Raw genomic sequence first — 22,017 nt, 5'->3', positions numbered from 1 at the left:
ACGCGCCATCTACAAGTGATTTTTCTGAAAACAAGATGGCCGCGCTCTGGGCTTCGTGGTTGGTGCGTCGATGAACCAAAACATACCAAAACCTAGCCTCAGGTTAATTACTAAAGTTGAGATCGTATTGGAAGCATCGTTATTAAACCACTACGTTTGTAGGCAGCACCTAATAGGCTTTTAAGAGTCATTTTAACGGTAAAGCTTGCGCCAGCACCTTTTGTCTGCTAACCAAGATGAACGAAATCGCCAAGCTTGAGTACTTGTCTCTTGTGTCAAAGATCTGCACAGAACTGGACAACCATTTAGGAATAAACGACAAGGACATGGGTAAGGAATTGTTGTGCACCTTTCGAAGTAACATTATAAGTCTGTTGTTTGTGTTGCCGGTCTTTATAAGTTTCGGGGCTCGTGTATATTTTTGTGCAGCTGAGTTCATCATCGACTTGGCCGACAAAAACAACACTTTCGAATCGTTCAAAAAAGCCCTGCAAGAAAACGAAGCTGATTTCTCGGTGAGTAATTCCTGTGATTTTGTTTAGTTTCTTGCAGAGTGAGCTCTCCACGCTGTCGTGTTGAGGGGTGCAAGTGTGAATCGCGCAGTAAGGAATTACGAAACAAAGTAATTCTCCTGACTGTGTGCTGCTTTTCACAATTTTTGTTGGGTTTCGCTTTCTGTAATAGTGGGAATAGTGATCGTTGATATTTTGTTGTCGACTTGTCATATGGAAGTTATCGAAAGCATGTTGTAGTAGTTTTTCACAAAGCCAGCTATCAGTCCCCCCCCCATTTTTTTTTTTTTTAATGGAAGATTTGGATGCGAGTGGGCTTGATCAAAATAATAGCTGTTGGTTTTTTGTATGGTCTTTTATGTGGGCATGGAAAAGTTGGTGTTAAAAATGTATTTAAAGTGCCAAAGGATATGACACGCTCACACGAACCTAAGCAGGAAATTAAAATGCATTAAAGAAAACACTCTTGGGCAATCCGCAGTGGATGGTTTGAATGTGTTCGCAGTCAAACGTTCGTTATATCGGAGATGATCCACTTAGGTTCGTTATATCCAAGGTCAACATGCATAAACTTTGTTACATTTGAGGCCCAGACACAAAAGTTCGTGTTATCCAAAGTGGCATACTTAGGTTCGATATAGCTGAGGTTAACATACTAAAGTTCGTTATATCCGAGGTGGCACACTAAGGTTCGTTATATCCGAGGTCAGCACTCGAAATGTCCTTATATCCAATGTGGCATACTAAGGTTCGTTATACCTTAGGTAGCATACTAAGTTCATTTGTAGCCCGGTGGACAGATGGGCCACCTGCCTGTGGCTACTGATGAACGGCGGTCGCCACTTCCACTTGCACAAACCCTTCTGATGTTAACATATTAGTAAATTCAATGTTGCTGAATCCATTGACTATCACAACCTTCTCATTTCTTGACCTAAAAGACCTCAGATAACCTTTGCTTGCTGCTTTTCTTTATGAGCTAGTCATCACTGCTGAAATTGAAGCCTGCAAGAAGTCTGGTGGTGTTTTCCCTCTTTCCGGCTTGTACGTCAACCATGCCACACACATCATGCACATGGCGAAAGGGGGAAAAATACACAAGTTAGAAAGCCAGGGGACCCCTGGAAAATAGGGAGTTTGTCATTCTGCTCCCAAGATCCTACTCAGTTTTGTCTTTCAATTTATGACCCTGTTAATAACTTCACAGGGGTTGGGTTGCCTTCAGGTTCCTCACCAGGATAACTTCTGTGTGGGTGTCGGGCTGCCCAAAACTTATTCATAATTGAATGAGTTGCCCTAGTTTTCGATTGTTCAGGGTACCTATGGCTAGCTATGCAGAGTAACATCTGTAGCTGTTTAAAAAAAGCCTTCATTGCTTTTGCTTCCACCACCATTTCCCAACTGTTGCAAAATGCTAAAACTAGTATGCATGAGCCACTGTTGCTTCACTAGGCAGGAAACACATTGGCTAAATGGCAGCGAGGCAGGAGATTGGATGTGAGTGTGTTTAACTGAAATACTGTGGCAAATGGTAATGAGGTCCTGCTTTGTTTTTCAACATGCATTTCCTGGCATCGTGCTCATCCTTTAGTAGAAGCGTGGCTTCTTGATGAAGTGGCACTTTTGTAATGTGCTCTACCACATTACAAAAGTGACATTCTAGCATGTGCAAAAAGCACATTCTAGCTTAGTTAGCAGAATGCGACTATAAATCATATTTATGCATTAGACTCTCGTTGATTCGAACTGACTTTTTGGTCTCGTCAGCACCACTTGTATTAAAGAAATTTTTTTAATTGGAAGTTTACATAATTCAAACAGATTTTGGGTTCCTTTGAGTTTAAATTGACAAAAGTTGAATTTAGTATCAGTAGTAATTGTTATGGGCTTCTTAAATGGTGCATTTACACGTGTAGTGGCAACCGTACTCTTTGCAGCAAAGTTTAAGAAATGAAAACATGGTGCACTTCACTTGCTTTTTAGGCACAGTTATAATCTTAACATTTTCAACACGTAAGTGAATGATGGTCAACCTGAGAGATGTCTGGTTATCCACACTACACCAGCTGAAAATTTAGCCCCCTCAATAGTCCTACTGATCTGCCACAGTGCAATAAGCATGTTTAGAATGTCCTAAATGTTTTATGATTATGTCTCAATTGCTCTTTGACAACTTCTATGTTTACCTGCAGCAGGGAGGGAGGAATGCTTGGTACGGTGCAATGTAGGTCAGCGCAAAATAGAGTTTGCTGTATTCGGCTCTGGGCACAATTGTAGCGTACAGGAAGATGTGGTTTAATTAGAAAAATGTTATAACACAAACATAGACAATCACAGGTAGATGGCACACATACACAAGTGCTAATTAACAACTAATTTTATTGCCAGAAGGTGACACCTTATATAAGGTGAAAAGATGCGTGAAAAGGATGGGAAAGATACATAACAAGGTTGATGACACAGCCAACATAGTAGGACGCATGCTCAGGCAAGCGAAGCATAGCTCAACTAATCAGTTTGTTTAGTTTTCTCTATTCATTTCGCCAACAGTTAGCCGCTTTGAGAAAGCCGAACTCAGCGGCAAAGAGAGATAAGGACGATGTGCTGGAGCACTCACTGCCAGGTTTCCCATCTTTATCTCCCTTTGCCACTGAGTTTGACTTTCTCAAAGTGGCTAACTGTTGGCAAAATGAATAGAGAAAACTAAACAAACTTGATTGGTTGAGCTATGCTTCGCTTGCCTGAGCATGCGTCCTACTATGCTGGCTGTGTCATCAGTTCTTGTTATGTATCTTTCCCATTCTTTTCACGCATCTTTTCACCTTATATAACGTGTCACCTCCCAGCAATCAGTTGTCATTTAGCACTTGTGTATGTGTGCCGTCTACGTGTGATTGTCTGTGTTAGCGTTATAACTTTTTACTAAATCATGATGTACCAACTTGCCCAAAAAGAAGTTATAAGGAGGCTGTGGACACGTTTGCAGTCAAATGTCACTGGACTTCAAAAGGTCTTGCTTTGGCTTGCATGACATCTCTGTGCCATGTGCACAAGTGTGCTGTGTTGGTGTGAAAACGTCATTAATGTTTTTTATCACTGTTTTGTACTGGATATATACACTTGAAAACATCAACTTGGATCAACTTATGTTAACCAAATTAATGCATTTCATCTCTCCTTGTCAGGACTCATTAGTAGCAAACCTGCTACGGATCATCCAGCACATGAGGCCAAAGAAGGCAGCAACTACTTCTAAAGAAGGCTTTGAAGAAAAGCCTAAGACGGAACAGGATCTAAAACGTGAACGGTTTCCGTTCTTGGCTCTCCCTAATGACCCTAATGTCAGGGTGAGTACAGTGCAGCATCAGTTTAAATGTATGTGTGTTGTGATGGCTGGTGCATTAATTTAAGCCTTACTTGTCTCCAGACAATGCTTGCGGAAGATGTCAAAGTGGCATCGGATGCATTCGCTGAGCTAGAAGCATTGGCTCCTAGTGCCAGGTATGGTTCTCTCGCATGAGTGATGCACGGGGTTATTCATTTCATGTCTTTTATGGGTGTTAACTTTTTACTTGTTTCCTTTTACTTTTGTTTCAGGAAAAATGATAGCGGCAGTGGAAAACGGAGCCGAGATGATGAGCGAAGTAATGAAAAACCAAGCAAGTGGGTGACTCAGTCTTGATGATGATAATTATATAACATTTCTAACATGGCGGTTTTGTGTTTTGGATTTTTGTGATTGGGGTATCATCATTAGTGGCTCCGCTGCTGTAAAATTCAGCTGCTTTGCCAAAAATCTCAAGTTTAACCGCAGTGGTTGCGTTCCGTTTAATTCAAAATGCTTGTGCACTGAGTTTTCAATGCATATTATGCTGCTGACACACGAGTACTTCCAGAGTCTGATGCTTATTGAAGTTCCGAATTTGCTTGACATGCAACACTGTTACATGTTCCCACTCGATCCTGCTCGAGGAGTTGGCCTACTAAATGCCAGGTGGTGCTTCATGCGCTTACGTGGCTGTACTAATGTTAGGAAACAAATAAAAAGTGAAAGTAAACATTGAACTTCTGATCAAATATCTCGTGGATATATGAGGGAGAGAAGCTGTGAGAACGAAAGACAGGGAATTTAGCCAGCCTTGAAACAGCACTGACATACTACTGTGCATTGGGGAGGGGTTTTAGGGGAGAAGAGTAGAAAGAGAAGGGTGCAAGAAGTAGTGAAGTCAAATAATTTTGAAAACAGTAAAAATATGTGATCATTGATTTCGGGTGAAAATTGGTTTTGAGGAAATGAAAGGCACTGTAACCGTCTCACTTCTCAATGGACATCTCAACCTTGCATTGAGGGAATGTTGGAAGGCGGGAGTGGAAGAAGAAAGAGGTGCTGTAGTGGAAGGCTTCCGAACAATTTTGACCACCTGGAGATGTTTAAAGTTCACTGATATCATACAGCATACGGGTGCCTTCTGTGTTTCACCTGTATTGAAGCGTCACCATGATTTGGGTTGAATATTCGTCAAAGGGGAATGCAGAGAAGATTTAAAGTTAGTAGAGAAGTCCAGTGTCTTGCAGGACGGCCACGCAAAAAGTTCAAAGCACGGCGATTACATATCAAGGGGGGATTTTAAGCTCTAAAGCAGCTGTAACGCAGGTGCAGCAGGTCTGATCACATATGCACGCCAAATGCCATTCACCGTACATCCGTGCACATGGGTGCTGCAGTTGCTCAGGCAGGCAGGTTCTGTTCAGAGCGTTAAATGCCATCTGCAACAAAAGTTTTGCTTTGACTTGAATAGCTCTTAATGCGCTAGGTATGTCATAAAACTAATCCTGACAACGTTCCACACTTGTTAGAGGAGCAGCACTGTTGTTACAAGCATTTAAAAAGATCTGTAGCAGATGACACGGGCTCCTGGCGTCTTGCCAAGCAGTTAGGCAACCTACCGGACATGACGTAGGTACGAATCTCTGAGAGCCTCCCCCACCCCGGACCCATTAGGAATTAACGGAATGCAGACAGCATGAATTGAAAGACTGGAGGTTTAAATGCAGCTTGCCTGCCCTACTGTAGTACTGTGATAAAATGTTTTGAAATTTTAGAAGCAGTTACTGTGCCGAAATTCTGTGTTGACTTCTGTGGCCCGAGCATGGCACCAGCACAGCACGCTGCACATGAACACACACTCCGCATGCACTTCCAAAGTACAGCAAACGTTGTGCTTTACATGACGATGTTTTCTTGCATGGGGCATTCTGGTGGGTTCCTTGCCTGGTTTGGTCAGAATGAATCAAAGGTCCACGTCATCCGTGGTGATTCCGTACCAAAAACTGGGTTTTCACAAAAGCTATACTAGCAGTGTGCTGTCTCGTCAAGTGACAGAAGGATGAAAGCTGACGAAGAGAAACAAGAAGTGGCCCCAACTCATGTGCATTCACCTGCAGTGCTGACAATTCATTTGACACTTTTAACTCCTGCAGTTCCATGCCTATTGAACATAGGTCACCAGTGGCCCGTAGCTATTGCACGCTATTTTAATGCTACTAATGAACTTTCCGACTTCTTACGCTGTCAGCTTTCAGTTTCGAAGAAACTGGTAACTCTGCTATGAAGTGATGAATTTTTATGTGGGACTGAAGAGCCCGTGCACAGCTTTTCTTAGCGTGGAAAACTCCCTGATATTCGGACTTTGGCCGCTGCAGTAATTTGAAAGTTGAAAATCGCCTACTTATCTTTTTCTGAAATTTTTTTTCCATACTGAACACTCATTCAATATTCCAAGGCATTATTTCTTCATATTCATATTTAATTGTGTTAGAAAATTTCAGCCCAACGTTTCAGGGCCAACTTGGTCCATTCTTCAGGAGTGACAGAGAGACGAGCAAGAAGAATGGCTACGCACTTGGCTTTATTCGAAGCCTTTCCTGCCGTCAGGCCCCGAGGATAGGGAGGCCAGTCATCACCAAAGCAATGAAACGCACTGGCATTGTGCTTCCATATGTGAGGGATGCAGCGAAGCGCTGGTATGCTTTCTACAAAAACGCAGCATATGCATGGTTCAAAAACCCATTTCAACGATCAGCCACTTTTTACCATGGTCCAAAGACTGTATCCCCAAAGAGAAACAGCTGGGTGTCATCTACAAAATTCCGTGCTTAAACTGCCTGGCCTCATACATCGGTGAGAAAAAAAACGATCAGAGAATCGGCCAACACAAAAATGACGTCCGGTCAGTGAACTCTGAAAGCGTCTTCTTGCCGAGCACTGCGAGCGTGCCAACTGCACAATCGCCTTCGAAGAAGTGAACGTGTTGACCAGGGAACGGCCAGGGAACGTAATCCATTCAAGAGGTGTAACGTCGAGTCATAGCACATTCAGCTCACTGAGGCGACAGTAAACAGGACTCTGGGAACACTCCCCTCCGTGTATATTAATGGTCTGTGCCACGTGACAGCAAAAGGAAAGTGAAGGCTGCTCCCTGCTGCTACCTGCTCACCTCTCAGCACCCCTGAAGAAGGGACCAAGTTGGTCCTGAAACGTTGGACTGAAAATAAATTTACAGATTCAAGCCCAACCAGACAGACTTTTGTCGAAGGTGTTCTCGTTCAAAATATCAATAATTGCACGTGCCTACTTATTATCGTTGCAAAATGAATTGCGCAGGCCACACAAACTTTCTTCTCGGACAACCTTTGGTGGGAGGGCGGGCTCCTGCAGGTGACATGCTGGCACACTGCTTCTTTCCCTCTGTGCTGGCTTAATATCTGAGCGGATGGCCACCCGTGAAGATGCTATGCAGCCATCTGTGAATTCTTTGATGCTCCCATCTTTCTTATTTTTTTTTTAAAGGGACACTGAGGAGAAATTGAAGTTGACTTGCATCGACAGAATACCAGCTCCTGATTACAAAAACGCCATTCATACTGACAACAAAGCTCTTGTAACGTAGAAAAGAGCAAGAACCAAAATACAGGTATCGCCGCCACAGGCCAAACTCGCAAGTACAAGTGTGATGACGTCATAGGACAAAGCAGTGTTGCTAGAACCAATGGTTCCAGCAACTCTAGGACACGAGAAACCACAAATCACTGAGGCGCAGCAAATGCATGCGCAAATCTCCTTGACGTCGCCAGATGGCGCCACGTACCTGACAGCTACGCGCGCTCCTGCAGCGCCGGGACCAATCAGCGCCTGCTCACAGCGGTATGGGGGCTCCCGGTATTCCGGTAACGGTAACAAGGTACACGGTATGCTAAAGGTGTCTATTTGCGAGAACTTCGTTGACGACTTCGAGAATGGGATCCATTGTAACGCTGGCAAAACGCCGGTGCAAACGTAAACGAAGCGACGGCCGCAATAGCCGATAGATGCCTTCAACGTGCGGCCGGCGGTAGCTTTCTTTTCGGCTGCTGCTGGGCCGCACTGCTGGCCGCCAGAAATCACGGAGTCTGCGTTATGTCATGTGCACGTCATGTTTCACGTCACTTAGTCCTGTGTCGTCATAGGAGAATCCCAAGTTTGAATCAGAACGGCGGGAAAAACTTTTTCAACTTCGAATCCAAATTTCTTAAAAATAAATGCCTCTTTCGCTGCCGGCCAAGTGGCAACAAAGCCATGAAATGCCGAACTATCGGATTTTGCTATTAAAAAAATATTAATAGAGCTCTCCTCAGTGTCCCTTTAAGTGTAGCAGTGTGTACTTGCTTACTATGTAGTGGACACAGCCAGTAGTTCTCACTGGCAGTGTGGCTATTCGCTGTGCTGCATATAGTCCGTTCAGCAAGAGAAGCCTTCAAATGATTTTGTGCAGTTGTATATCCATGTTTTTCTGGGAACCATCATTGCAGATCTCGGAGACACAGGTCACGATCTCGGTCTCGTAGTCCTGTGGCTCGGTCGTCGAGGCACCGGTCTCGCTCGCGCTCCAAGAGCCCCTACTCCAAGCGCTTCTCAAGGCGCAGGTCATCGCGCAGTCGCAGTCGGGAGCGCAGGCGGTCTCGGTCCAGAGACCGACACCATGGATCAAGCCGCAAGGAGAGGAGCACAGTGCCTGTATCGCCAGATCCCGTTGTGGGACACGTGCGTGACCTCTTTGTACACTCTGGTTTATCTTGTGGCCTACAATCTAAGATTTGAGAAATGAGTACATGGTTCTGGGTCCTGGAACAAAAAATTTCAGAAACTGTTCATTACTCATTATAGAAATAAATGAAACTTCAAGTTTCAAAGGTGCTTGCAATACTTGTTTTCGAGACTGTTGTCTTTTTTATGCACCCTCATTTAATAGCTCAGTTGTTTTTTACCTTAGCTACCTTCTTTTTTATCATTTTAACAGGCAGCTGTAACTCTTAACTCTTTCGCTACCGCGGAAAAATGCACAATTTGGAGTGTACTGAAAGAAAAATTTTTTTCACAAGAACTAATACACCCAGCACATATTGCAATGCATGAAATTGTAGCTTATTAGTTACACTTCTGAATGAAACAAACAGAAGAGTTGAGTGTGCAAAAGTAAATGAACATTTATTTGTGAAATTTGCCAAAAACACAAAAAAATATATAGCAAAAACAAAAATTACCGGCTGCACTAAGCCTGAACTTGATTAGAGGAAAACTGGAATATACAAACTGTTGCACATGTTTATAGCTGTCATTATTCACAGTTTCAGCTATGAGAAAAATTTACTGCACTTTCCATGGCTTGTCAAGTCAGGGGTCATGACTGTGGTGCCACTGTGAAGAGCAATCAGGGGTGAAGATGTGAAGCAGAGGTAGACTGACAAGTGCTTCACATAAGGTTTTATCTTTGTTTCTCCTTTATTCTCTGAGAGCCGAGCTTGCAGTTTCTTCTTTTTTTTCCTTCTTTTCGGTTGGTGTTGAATGGATTCTATGGGAGGATTGGGGGCATGGACTTCTTTTCCCTCATCATACCCGAAGATTTCTTGAATGAGCTGCTCCCTGAAAGCCAGCTGATAAAATTTGGCATTTTAGGCAAGCTCTAAAACATCAGAATCGATGAAATAAGTTTTATCGATGTGGTTCAAAAGCCAGGACACTTTCCAAGTTTTGCCAATAGAAGCTGCCGCCACTGAATCATCCGGGTCCGTTACGTGCAAAAAAAAACAAACAAAAAAAGCGAAAAAACCAATTTTGAGAAATGATTTTTGATGGCAGAGGGCCAGAATAAATTATTCTGGTATTTCAGTAGAGATACAGTTGTGGCAGGTCAACAATTCCAGTGTATATGATGATTCCAATGAACATCAGAATATCCAACAGATTCATGTCTTCCCATGAGCCGTCACGCCGAATTTGCTGAAAATCTTCATCCATGCATACTTATTAGTGTTTCCGCACACGGTCTTCATCATTTCCGCCGTGAAGAGCATCAAAAAAAAGCGAGAAGTCGAGCGAATCTCCGAGCGCCGCTCCGCAGCGATGTGCCGATATGGGCACCTAGCTGTCGTCTAGGTTCAAAAACGCGACGCGACCTTGAGCATTTGGTAAACGGTCTTCACCATACGTTGTCAAGACCCTGAAGCATAAAAATAAACCACTGTCATCAGTTACAAACCGTATGCACCGCAGAAAACACACAGCGAACGAAAACAGAACTTACATGCAAATACGCGCTGACGTTCCAGGTTCCCGAGGCGAAGTCTCGCTGTCGAAACCGAAATTCAACGTTTGTACATTGTTTCCCGACTAATAACCGCTGCTTTCGTCGCAAAAAACGAAACCGAAACCGGCCGACGCCCTCGGTGTCAGCTTTCGCTTTCGAGGAGCGCGCGGCGACGCGGACGCCATTTTCTCTGGCGGACGCTGCTGCGGCCGTTCAAAGTTTTATTTTTCACGGCGCCCCCTCATGTCAAAACACTGAAACCAAGGTTGCAATGGAAAGAGCAGTTGTTGAGCTCTCTAACTAGATGGCGTAGCACGTCCACGACACTCCAAAATGAGCTTTTTTGCGTGGGCGATTTGAATCGATCATATGCGAACGATGGCCTATGGCGCGATAGCGAAAGAGTTAAAGAATCTGGCTTTTTCGTTTACCTTAGTGGCTTTCATAGCAGCTATCTTATTTTCTGTCACTCTCTGGTTTGTTGCGATATACAGTTTGAAGCTTTCTTTTGGTTGTGTACCTGACTGACGCATGTTGCTGCTACATTATTTTTCTTATATGTACCAATATATATTGTGATTGCATTACTGTGATGTCCTGTTTTTTTTTTTTTCATCTTCTGATTTATATGTGCCTTTGGTCACGTGGTGTGTCGACAGTTTATTCATTCGAGGCTTAATCTGTGAACTCCTTGAACTTTACATATCTATTGCCGTGGCTCATTTATCGAAGAAAACCAACTCATGATTTTTAGTAGTCGTGTTAAAAGTTACCATAGGAGCCTTTCTGTAACAGTTTTTGGCTTTCTTTTTTTACAGATCTACAATGGCAAAGTGACTAACATCATGCAGTTTGGCTGCTTTGTTCAGCTTGAAGGGCTGCCCAAACGATGGGAAGGTCTCGTTCACATATCCCAGGTATGTTTCTAGAAATAAGCTGGAAAAAGAGCAGTAGTAGAGGTTCCACCGATGATAATGCTATTTGGTGTGGCTTTGATATGGCCTCCATGGTGTTAACCTAAAAATGTCGAATTTTTTATCGTTTTTTATCAGATTTTTTTATCAAGTCAGTAACGATATAACATGGCGTGGCATGGCATGGCATATTGGGATCAACGTGCTAAAGCTATGCATGGGCTATGGAAAATGCCAGTATTTGATCCCCTTGACCTTTGGGGTTGGCTGCCACATGCCGTGGCCACTAAGCTACCATAGTGGGGTTGGTGTCCGTAATGGGCCAGTCTTATAGAGAGCACTTGCAGCTGAGCAGGTTGAAGCGCAGTTGTTTGGTTTGCTGAGCTGATGAACATGCCATTTGTTATTTTGCAGCTGAGGAGAGAGGGTCGCATCACCAACGTAGGTGATGTGGTCACCAGGGGCCAACGTGTCAAAGTCAAGGTGCTCTCCTTTACTGGCCAGAAGACAAGCCTCTCCATGAAGGTACTTTTTTGACAAGCATACTGTTCACTTGTGATGCTGTTAGGCGTTCAGAAGTTGTGGCTTGTAGATGCTTGCTTTAATGGTGCTTTGCTTTGTTATCGTTGTGTGTGGCAGAGACTCTTGGAGCTTGTAGTATTTACAAAAGATCGTATATCCTGCATAAAACCTTACATAGGCTACAGCTCCAGAATTATTGAGACACCAGTTTCGTGACTCTTCCTAAAGAAGGAGTTGAGGCATTGTTGTGCCAGAGCTGTTTTGCTTGACATAGTGCTAGCTTGCTTGAGATGATGGGGGAGCCAGCATGGCAGGGTATCAGCAGAACTTCATTCGGCACCATATTTTAGCTTTCATGAGAATTCAGAGCTTTGTTCGGCACCGTATTTTAGCTTTCAAGAGAATTCAGGTGATTAAATTGTTAAATTCCAGTCATTCTGCCAGTCCTACTTATGCCCGTATCATTAATAACATTAAAAAATTATTAGATCTAAGCTTACCGGCTTAGCGCATTAATCAGCAAAAGCTGGTTGGCATTATTGGTCTGGAGGTCTGGAGTGGCAGGCCCATTTTGATGTTGCACTAACAACTGCCCAATTGGGCGTCTCACAGGTCCGTTTTAGCATCTATGTGCTCACGTGTGTACTTTGCCTTCTTCCCCTTGCGGTCTTCAGTTCAATCACGTTCCTAGCACACTTCACACAGACTCCAGGGCCCACTTGTCTAGTTCCGGTGTTGTCTTATTCGCAGCCTAAACCCTAGGTTGGTGTTTAGGAAAGGAAAGGTACATAACTGGGTCTGGGGGCACTTCAATTGCCCTTGGAGGGACGTGTCCACAGGCAGTTATGTCCACCTACAAAATGAGGCAGTTATGTGCCTTTCCTTTTTTTAAAAGGAATGCAGGGTATAAAAAAAAAACGCCTAATCTTCTACCCCTAAATTGCTTCTGCTAAATGGCTTGTATGAAGCTATTACAGCTTTCACAGTAAAAGAATGCACCTGCTAACACAGTTTTGTGAAAATGGTCAGATCAAAGATTTGTTTAGGAAAAGCTGAAAACTTGTGGCCCTAAATATGCTATGCTATTCTTACTATTGCTGTCACAAGTACTCATTTAAAGTTTTTTTAGAATATTGAGCAGAGTGTGTTAAAATCTGGTCATGTCTGTGGGCTTGACTTGTAGACCAACCTGCTTGTTCTGTGTGGATGGGGACATTTAAGACAGTCGCATGTCTTAAGTTAGATTTTCGTGTATGCCGTGCTCACAATCTTTATAAGTAATGGCGCGTCGTGGCATCAGTGTGAAAGTAGCTATATTGTTACGGGGTGGCCAGCCGAAGAATGAGGCGTGATGAACGATGGAGAAGAGATGATTTAATGGCCGCTGGCCTAGCACGAGTGCTTAGTCCCGCGCCACTGCCAGCTTCGTCTTCTTCGTAACATTACCGGGGGGCCACCGAGCGATCGTCCCGATCGTAAACTGAAGAAGCCGTGTACGAAGGGATGCTTGATTCAGCGATGGCTTGCGATGAAAAGAAGTGGCAAGGTGATGAAGTGCTGGCCGCCACGGTGGATGAGATGATAGGCGGATGAGTCCCAGTCCATGAAGCATCCGGGCCGTAGGGTGCCAGGAGCTGACGGCCGAGGCCCTTGGACGCACCGAACGGCAGGGGCAGGGGGGGGGGTGTCTTCACGTGTGGGCAGGGTCTGGTGTCGGTCGGATCAGTATGGTCGCGGCAGCATCGACAGTTCGTCGTGTCTTGTGGTCCGGGCGGGGGTCGGCGCTGGGGTGAGCGGCGAGGTCGGTTCAGGTCGGGCGGGCTGGGCCATGGCCGTGCGGGGCGGACCAGGTACTCACGGCCAACGTCCACGGCAGGCGCAGGACGCCGAAGCTCCGGGACCAGGATGGTGATGAAGGGACCACAGCACCTCACACCAAATGTTACGTGGCGGCAAGCCGAAGAATGAGGCGTGATGAACGATGGATAAGAGATGATTTAATGGCCGCTGGCCTAGCACGAGCACTCCGTCCCGCGCCACTGCCAGCTTCGTCTTCTTCGTCACAATATTGGCAAAAAGAGAGCCGGGGAATGCATGGGCATGGAAACAGTTCTGGATATGCAATGTCTGGAGCCATAAGAACAGGAATGTCACGTCCGCAAAGTTTCATAACAGTGTATCTCTGCTTTCCAGGCATACACTGTTTTCTAGGCTATTTCTGCATATTAGTCTCCGAGTTATAATTGCTGTAGCCTGCTGCTGCCATGCTTGGCTCTGACGGCCCACTTTTTTTTGTTCGTTTTGACATTTTTGTCGTTTTTCATTTCTTGCTATTACTCATTGTTAGAACTGTGTTTGACGGGTTGAACTGCTTATAGTATTATAAATTCTTCTCAAAAAACAGTTTGCACCCAGCAGTCAGCGTTTCTAAGTAAGCCTTTTGTTCTTTTGAAAAGTTGAAATTACTGAAGTATTTCCTGCTTTCAGATACACACAAATGTGACATTGCTTGGCATCAATTCAGTGTGGCCATGAAACGAAATCAAGTGATTTCAATTCGTCAGCAGTGCACTGCTTTGCCTTGTGCAGGATGTCGACCAGGATACTGGGGAGGACTTGAATCCCGTGCGGCGTGCTGGGGAGTCAGACAACACCGAGTCGGCCCGCAACCCAGATCGGCCCTGCTCCCTGCCGCTGGTGACACGCCCCGATGATGACGATGTCGACAACCGTCGACGTGTCCAGAGGATCTCGTCCCCCGAGAAGTGGGAAATCAAGCAGGTGTGTGTGCAGCAGCTGTCTGAGCTTGTGTGGAGTCTGCATTTTGGGGGACAAAATGCTGTTATTGGAATATACTTTGTGACAACTTTTTCTGGCAGCGGTGTGGGAGCCTAAACATGCCCTTTCTTCCTACACAACAGAGTATGGTTCCTAAGTGCAGTCATTACTTTTCTTTTTAATATTCGTTATTTAAAGATGCACTGAAGAGGAATCTGAACTCGTCTTTTTGCCGCCAGAACTCAATCTACACGTTCCCAGCATTCTTAGAAACTTTGATTTATTGCCCTGTGCAGCCGATTTTCCTAATTAGGTTGGATTGACGTTTGGCTCCCGCCTTTTTTTTTAATTCTTTTTCTTGAGTTCCCAGCATACGGTGGGAGAAGTCGGCCAATGCATGGAGTGCCTTTCAGGCAGTCACGTGGAGACTTTGCTTTCGCTTTTATTTTGTTTCCTTTAAATTTCCGTGAATAAATAGGTCTAGTCAGAGACTACATAGCTGCAAATTAGGGGGCCCACGAAAATAAAAATACATGTGGACTCTTTGCTTTTGCCGATCACTATGTATCACTCCGCCGATGGCAGAGTGGCAAGCCGCCACGGGACTGGGTGAAAAGTTAGTCGACCCCTCTCGCCGTTTGCAGGGAATTAAAAAAAAAAAAAAAAGGCGGGAGCCCGACGTTGATCCGATTTAAATTAGGGAAACGGGCTGCACAGGGCAATAATTGGAAGTTTCCAAGAATGCTCGGAACGTGTAGATTGAGTTCCAGTGGTAAAAATACGAGTTCAGATTCCTCTTCAGTGCACCTTTAAGGCATATTTGTAACTCAGCTGCCAATTTTCAGAAGTGAAAGTCGGGGAAAAAGCTGTTTTCTTGATTACAACAAATTTTCTAGGCATGTCTAGCCTAGAAATCATTGTCACATTTGTCGTAAGGATTACCTAATGCGCGGCGCATCCCCATGGCTGCTATTCCCATTCATGATGACAAAAACGATGGGTTTGTTGGTGCACAGTTCATTTTGCGAGCAGTGGGCTGTGCCTTCCTACCCAGATGCGCCTCCAGTTGTGAAGTGCTTCTCCTTACATTGAAACCTTTGATTGTCGTTGTGCTTCTCTCTACTCATCTTTTTTGCAGTACTCTGTTCTTACGATGCACAGGCATCGATTTTGTCATTTCTGTGCTTTAGAAAATGAGCAAGGCCATAGTGGTGCTTTCTCAGTGGAGGTTGTGAAGTTAATGAGTTCAGTTATACACAGATATCGCCTTTGTGCCGAAGCAGTCTTGGTCTTGTGCACAGCGCAATGTTTGCTTCACTTTTTCCCCTTCGTTTCTCCAGATGCTTTCCGCCAACTGCATTGACAAGTCGGAGCTGCCGGACTTCGATGAGGCTACTGGCCTTCTACCCAAGGAAGATGATGACGGTATGTGGCAGAATTTAGAGTCGCAAATCGTGACAACTCTGCGCTTGATGTGTAAATGCCAAGTGCTGTGTGGGAAAAGGTTTGATTATTTCTTGTATCCTTTTGTGTGCAGAGGAGGACTTGGAAATTGAATTGGTTGAAGAGGAGCCACCATTCCTCAGGGGCCACGGAAGATCAAACCTGCAGGATCTGAGTCCTGTTAGGATTGTGAAGGTGGGTGTGGATGAAGCAATTCTTTTTTTTTAATTCTTTGCATTTGCTATCCACTTACGTTGCTGGTCTCCAACTGAACATAGGTTGTGAAATAGAGACAGGAAATCAGCTCTGATAGGTAAATAGCCTTGATTGGAAACATAGGAAATGAAAAATTCTGGGTTGGTGGGCTTATATATTTTACTTAGAAAATCTGTCAGGGCCTGGATTTCGTTTGTAACTAAGCAGCATTTCACTGCACTAATATAAGTACTGTTAGTTCGTTCATGAAAGTCTTTTCTTTCATGAAAGTCTTATCATGAAAGTCTTATCTTTTATGTAGCTCTACAGCATGTAATTATTAGGACAGTCAGCTGGTAGAATGAGCAAATAGTGCAGGGCAAGCATTCTGGCCAGTTTGCAAGTGTTGAAGGAAGCATTGTTGAAGGGAGGTTACGCATATGATGCTTCCAGCTGTGCTGTTACTGTTATATTGCACTGCTGTGTTGTTTGTGTTATTGCACTGTGGCTTTTTGCCAGGCAGAGAAGCACCTTGAACGGTGCATATAAGTCTTTTTACTGGTGTTGACTCTTGAGCAATTGCTTGAGGCCTTATAACAGAGTATTGAGCAGACGTGCTACTCCTCTAGGTTCAGGTTTTTAAATGTGTCTTGTAGGTATCTTTGCATTTCGCTTTTTTTTTTTTTTTCATTCGTAGCATTACTAGCAGTGGTTGGTTGAATAAACGAGTCACTTTTCACAGCATGCAGGATGTCTGTCTACGGTTGCTGTTGCAGTGAATGATGAACCTGTCCTTGAAGCACTTGTTAAATGGAGTCTGTCTCACATTCAAGCGCCATCGTTGTTCTTTTGCAGAACCCCGATGGGTCGCTGGCACAAGCAGCCATGATGCAGTCGGCGCTTGCCAAGGAGCGCCGAGAGCAGAAACAGCAGCAGAGGGAGGCCGAGATGGACTCCATCCCTGCAGGCCTCAACAAGCACTGGATCGACCCCATGCCTGATGGTGAGCCGCGCAGTTCTTCTCCTTTTCTTCTGCTCTAAGTACACCGAGCCTAGTGTTTTTGAGCATGGACAGTTCTGTTTGCGAGGACTGGTATATACTTTGCTTCTTCAGACTTCTGAATGCAATGGTGTCCCCTCTGTCACTCATGATTTAGGTTATAAATTATGGCAGGCTACTGGCTTTAATAGGGGACATGGCAATTAAAGCTAAGTGTTTTTCCTATTTGTGCATGAAATAACCAAATTTGGTGCATGCAGTTAATCCCACTGTTGCATTTTTGATGGGACCACAAAAAAAAAAAATTGCTGAGAAACGTAGTAGCTGGGAAGTGCATGTGAAAAAAAAAAAAATGTATATGTTCGTTGCCTGCCTTTTTGTTTTCATAAGAGCAGCATCCTTATTTGGCATTTGCAAGGCTTCATGGCTGTCGCGGTCATTCACATGCACAAGATATCCGAGATGCTCTGCAATGGCTCTCCGTCTGCCTAGGCACCTCTTGGTGGAAGGGGGGCAGCAGTGAAGGGTGAGGGTGTGCAGGACAAACGAAGTTGGGTACATTTGGGCAAAGTTTAGGCACCTGTAGCCCTCCCTGCTCTATTGCCCTAAGGGAAGATGCAGGTAACCAATATAAACAACAATAAACATGGAAGTGCTTCTGCACTCTTTTCATGGCAGCCGCTTTAATCCTACATATCTTGTCTATTGGAACCTAGAAATTGCATTTTTAAGTTCTGGACAACAAGGAAAATGCGGATGATAGAAACATACTTCGGAGCCAAGCCGCAGTAACGCATCTCGTACAGCGCTGCCTGTGCTGCATTTGCCATGGCATAGTGTCGTTTCATACCGTAGTGGCAGTGGAACTGCGCCAACAGCCATGACAAGATTTACACCGCCCTTAAAGGTGCACTGAAGAGGAATCTGAACTTGTCTTTTTGCCGCGGGAACTCAATCTACACGTTCCTAGCATTCTTAGAAACTGCGACTTATTGCCCTGTATAGCCGATTTCCCAAATTAAATCGAATTAACGGCCGGCTCCCGCCATTTTTTTTTAATTCTGCCTCGTACAGTGGGCGGAGTTGACCAACGCGTGGAGTGCCTTTCACCCAGTCCCGTGGCGGCTTGCCGCTCTGCCATCGGCGGAGTAATACGTAGTAGTCCGTAGTAGCAAATATTCCGCGCATATTTTTTTTTCTGCGGGCTTATTTTGCGTCTATGTTATCTGCGAATGAAACTATTTATTCATGGAAACCTAAAAAACAAAATAAAGCGAAAGCAAAGCCTCCACGGAGCTGGCTGAAAGGAACTTCACGCATTGGTCGACTCCGCCCATCGTACGAGGCAGAATTTAAAAAAAAGGGCGGGAGCCGGACGTTAATTCGATTTAATTAGGGAAATCGGCCATACAGGGAATAAGTTGCAGTTTCTAAGAATGCTAGGAACGTGTTGATCGAGTTCCCGCGGCAAAAAGACAAGTTCAGAATCCTCTTCAGTGCACCTTTAAGTGTGCTTGGCATTGGTGTGGCGCTGAACATGCCCGATGCCGCTGAACACGGTGGCAGCCAAGCGCCGATGGAGCCTATACAGTCCCGCTTTTGTCAATCTGTCGTTACCGTTCTGTGAAGGCTAAACATAGGCTATCAAAATGTAACCATGCGGGTACACCACCATCGTGAAGTGAAATTCCTCACGTAGCATGTGGCAACACTGTCGCATTGCAATATAACAGCCAAGTCTGTATTGTATGGGCTTCTATTATGGAACTTGGAGAAAACGTAGCGGCCAGGAAAACACAGCATCCGGGAACATAACAGTGAGGTTCTACAGTATATGTAACTTTTTATGCTCATTTAAGAAGTGCATTTTAAGGTAATTTTTATTTTTGCTTAATAATTTCAATTAACATCTTCATGAAGTCATCCCTAGAGCATTTAATGATTGAGGAAAAAGTGTGCAAATTTTTTTACGTTAGCATGTGCGCAAAGCCCTGTTATATGCAATAAAACTGTTAGTTCCCTTTTTAGGTGCCCATTACTTATGGAAATAAGAGTCAAACTTCGTGACGCATATTTGCGTGAAAACGTTATTAACAGAAATGATGTTCAGTAACTATTTCGCATGTTCATAGAAAAATCAGTGGCTTTATTGAGCTTCTCAATGGCTGAGGATTCATGCAGAACAGGCTTGTACTGCTGTCGTTACCATCAGTGGCATGCGCTCACTTTCTCTTCTCGCTTTTCTGCTTCCATGTCTCAGCTGATGGCCGCACACTGGCGGCCAACATGCGGGGCATTGGGCTGGTGAGCCAGGAGCTGCCCGAGTGGAAGAAGCACGTGACCGGGGGTGCCAAGGCCTCTTACGGCAAGAAGACGCAGCTCACTATTTTGGAACAGAGGCAGTCACTGCCCATCTACAAGCTCAAGGATGAACTGGTCAAGGTCAGCTTAAGCATACTTTTGTTTGTTAGAGGTCTATCTCCCCCCCCCCCCCCCCCCCCCCCCCCCCCCCCCCCCCCGCTCTTGTAGCTACAAAATATTCAGCTGTTGAGGTGCTTGTCTAGTTGCTTTTCTCTTTCTTTATCCTTCTGTTTTATTCTCTCTCTCTTTATTATTATTTTTTAATGAATGTAGCACTTAGTTGGCATGTCATGTCTCTCTCTCTCTTTTTAACAAAAATGTCTCCTGACTCCAACTGCACAGAGGGAAACACCCTTGTTCATTATTGGTAGATTGGGCTTATCACAGACTGTTCTGCACAGTTTTTCTTTCACTTAGTTTTTTTTTTCACATTCTAGTTTTGTCGCTGTTCATTTGTACCCATTTCTACGGCAGCACTCGCATGCTTTACGTACTGCAGCGCTTGCGTGCTTACATCTTTGTTCATTGCTCTCGAACAGGCCGTGATGGATAACCAAATCCTGATCGTCATCGGTGAAACCGGCTCGGGGAAAACCACACAGATAACTCAGTACCTGGCGGAAGCAGGCTTCACGACACGAGGAAAGATTGGCTGCACGCAACCAAGGCGTGTGGCTGCCATGTCTGTGGCAAAGCGGGTGGCCGAGGAGTTTGGCTGCAGGCTGGGACAAGAAGTAAGTGTTGACGGGAAGGTTGGATCACCCTGCAATACACCTTAGTCATTTGTGCTTTGCATTGGCAAGTTGAATGTAATCTGTGCAGGAAATCACTTGAAGCAGATGCCTTAGCTGTTCATCACACAGATGACTTTGATATAAACTTGTTAATCAGGACTTTAGGGAAGTGCCCCAAAGTTTGGATTAAGCAAAATGAGAGCTAACGAAAGTAAAAAAAAAAAATGGTCTCATTTGGTGTTGGGTGCAAGAAATGTTTGGCCAGTTATAAGCTTGCTTGGTACATTTTTCATCCGGTTCTCCTTCTCTTAGGTTGGCTACACAATTCGATTCGAAGACTGCACGAGTCCTGAGACGCTGATCAAGTACATGACAGATGGTATGCTGCTTCGAGAATGCCTCATCGACCTCGACCTGCTGTCGTACTCCATCATCATGTTGGACGAGGCCCATGAGAGAACCATACACACTGACGTCCTGTTTGGCCTCTTGAAAAATGTACGTGGTGGTGAACTTTTCAATTATTCGTCATCTCTCGTTGGGTCTAAGTTTAAGTGTGTGAATTGTATGTTTGAATTACTTTGAATGTTTTATTTGTTGCCACGTACTGTATCTGCACAATTGCACCATATCTACGTGATCCAACCCAGCGCCGTAGTGAACTCTGTGAGTCTTCGCAACTGATGTTTCCAGGTTGGCTCAACTCCAGGTTGGCATCTTGCTAATAGGACCCTTCCGATGCTCACAAGGCCTATCAGTATCCACAACTGCTCAAGGCTAAGTAGGCGGTATCGATAATATTGATGCGCAAGAAATACCATGGCACCATTTGGTGTTGTCGATGATAGTAGAGTGTTGCTTGCATAATTTCGTCTTCATACTCAATTCTCTAATGCGCATGTCATTTTTAGACGATTTAACACCAGCACAAGAGAACAGCATGAATTCTGTAGGTCACCGATTTAGTAAGCAAACTGAATATTTAATAGAAAAAAATCTCAAGATTCACATGTTAGTACAGTCCAACCTCGTTATAACGAAGTCGCATTTTGCGCGGAAATTCGTTCGTTATATCCAATATTCGTTATAAAAGTATGCACTCAAATTCCCGCAGAAAAGGTCTGTTGGGCAGCACAGGGTTGAAAAAATGCAGTATTTTAGAATTTAACTTGTGGTATATGCATGTCAAACCTCACCTTGCATTTCGTACAGGAAAGCAAGAGCGAACTCACAAATTGGGATGCTGGCCAGGTGCAAAAACTAATTTATTGAAAAAACGACGTAATTTTCGTTTGGCGGCATTTCACACTATTTGACAGGTTAAATTTCTCGACGAAATCAACACAGAGCAGCGCTTTCCCGATGTTAGCTGATTTGGCCACAGGTAGATTCCAGAGGTACCCCCTCAACTTCCTGGCCATGTCAGCAGCCTCAGTGCTGCTGAGAGCTTGCACTTCGCCATCTTCACATGCATCGCTGTTTGTAGCATCATCTGTAGAAACCACCTGATCAACAATTTCTTGGTCGGTCAGTTCGGGCGCCACAGCAAAGTTGTCATCTGCACAGATGAATTCCTCGAACGTAACGTTCGGAACCGCCAGTTGACACCATGTTGTTTCACCGAAATTTTCCAGTTGCATGCGGAAGCTTTCTGCCCACTCCTCGCAGTTGTCAGCGCCGACGGCTGCTTCTTTGCCAGACAAGATATGGCAAACAATCCGATGGTGGTCATTAAATTGCTGCAGCCAGCCACTGCTTGCATGAAAGTCATTGTGGCCTCAGACGCAAGTCAGACTTCTCGCCTTCATTTGAAGGACGGCACCAGACACAGGCAGGTTACGCACTATAACGTCCTTGAACCATGCAAACAAAGCATCTTCAACATCCTGGTGGTGACAAAGCCTTACACTCTTGCTGTCATTCTTCACAACGCCT

At 44.6% G+C, this 22,017-nt stretch overlaps 1 protein-coding gene across 1 annotated transcript in view; it reads left to right on the top strand.

Annotated features, from left to right (window-relative positions):
• The first annotated feature begins 43 nt into the window (after nt 1-43).
• Nucleotides 44-22,017, top strand: part of pea (ATP-dependent RNA helicase pea) — a 39,991-nt gene continuing 18,017 nt past the window's right edge. The window contains exons 1-15 of the mRNA XM_089545799.1: nt 44-330; nt 430-515; nt 3,698-3,859; nt 3,940-4,013; nt 4,110-4,175; nt 8,361-8,592; nt 10,954-11,052; nt 11,464-11,574; nt 14,161-14,352; nt 15,690-15,774; nt 15,887-15,987; nt 16,843-16,990; nt 19,248-19,429; nt 19,888-20,082; nt 20,395-20,580. Of these exons, the coding sequence (XP_089401925.1) occupies nt 237-330; nt 430-515; nt 3,698-3,859; nt 3,940-4,013; nt 4,110-4,175; nt 8,361-8,592; nt 10,954-11,052; nt 11,464-11,574; nt 14,161-14,352; nt 15,690-15,774; nt 15,887-15,987; nt 16,843-16,990; nt 19,248-19,429; nt 19,888-20,082; nt 20,395-20,580 (2,013 nt within the window). The 5' untranslated portion in view covers nt 44-236. The remainder of the gene's footprint in view (nt 331-429; nt 516-3,697; nt 3,860-3,939; nt 4,014-4,109; nt 4,176-8,360; nt 8,593-10,953; nt 11,053-11,463; nt 11,575-14,160; nt 14,353-15,689; nt 15,775-15,886; nt 15,988-16,842; nt 16,991-19,247; nt 19,430-19,887; nt 20,083-20,394; nt 20,581-22,017) is intronic.

This window comes from Amblyomma mixtum, chromosome 5, assembly GCF_055824585.1.
Source record: "Amblyomma mixtum isolate Tamu chromosome 5, ASM5582458v1, whole genome shotgun sequence".
Classification (NCBI taxonomy): Eukaryota; Metazoa; Arthropoda; class Arachnida; order Ixodida; family Ixodidae; genus Amblyomma; species Amblyomma mixtum.
This window is presented reverse-complemented; position numbering and strand designations above follow the sequence as displayed.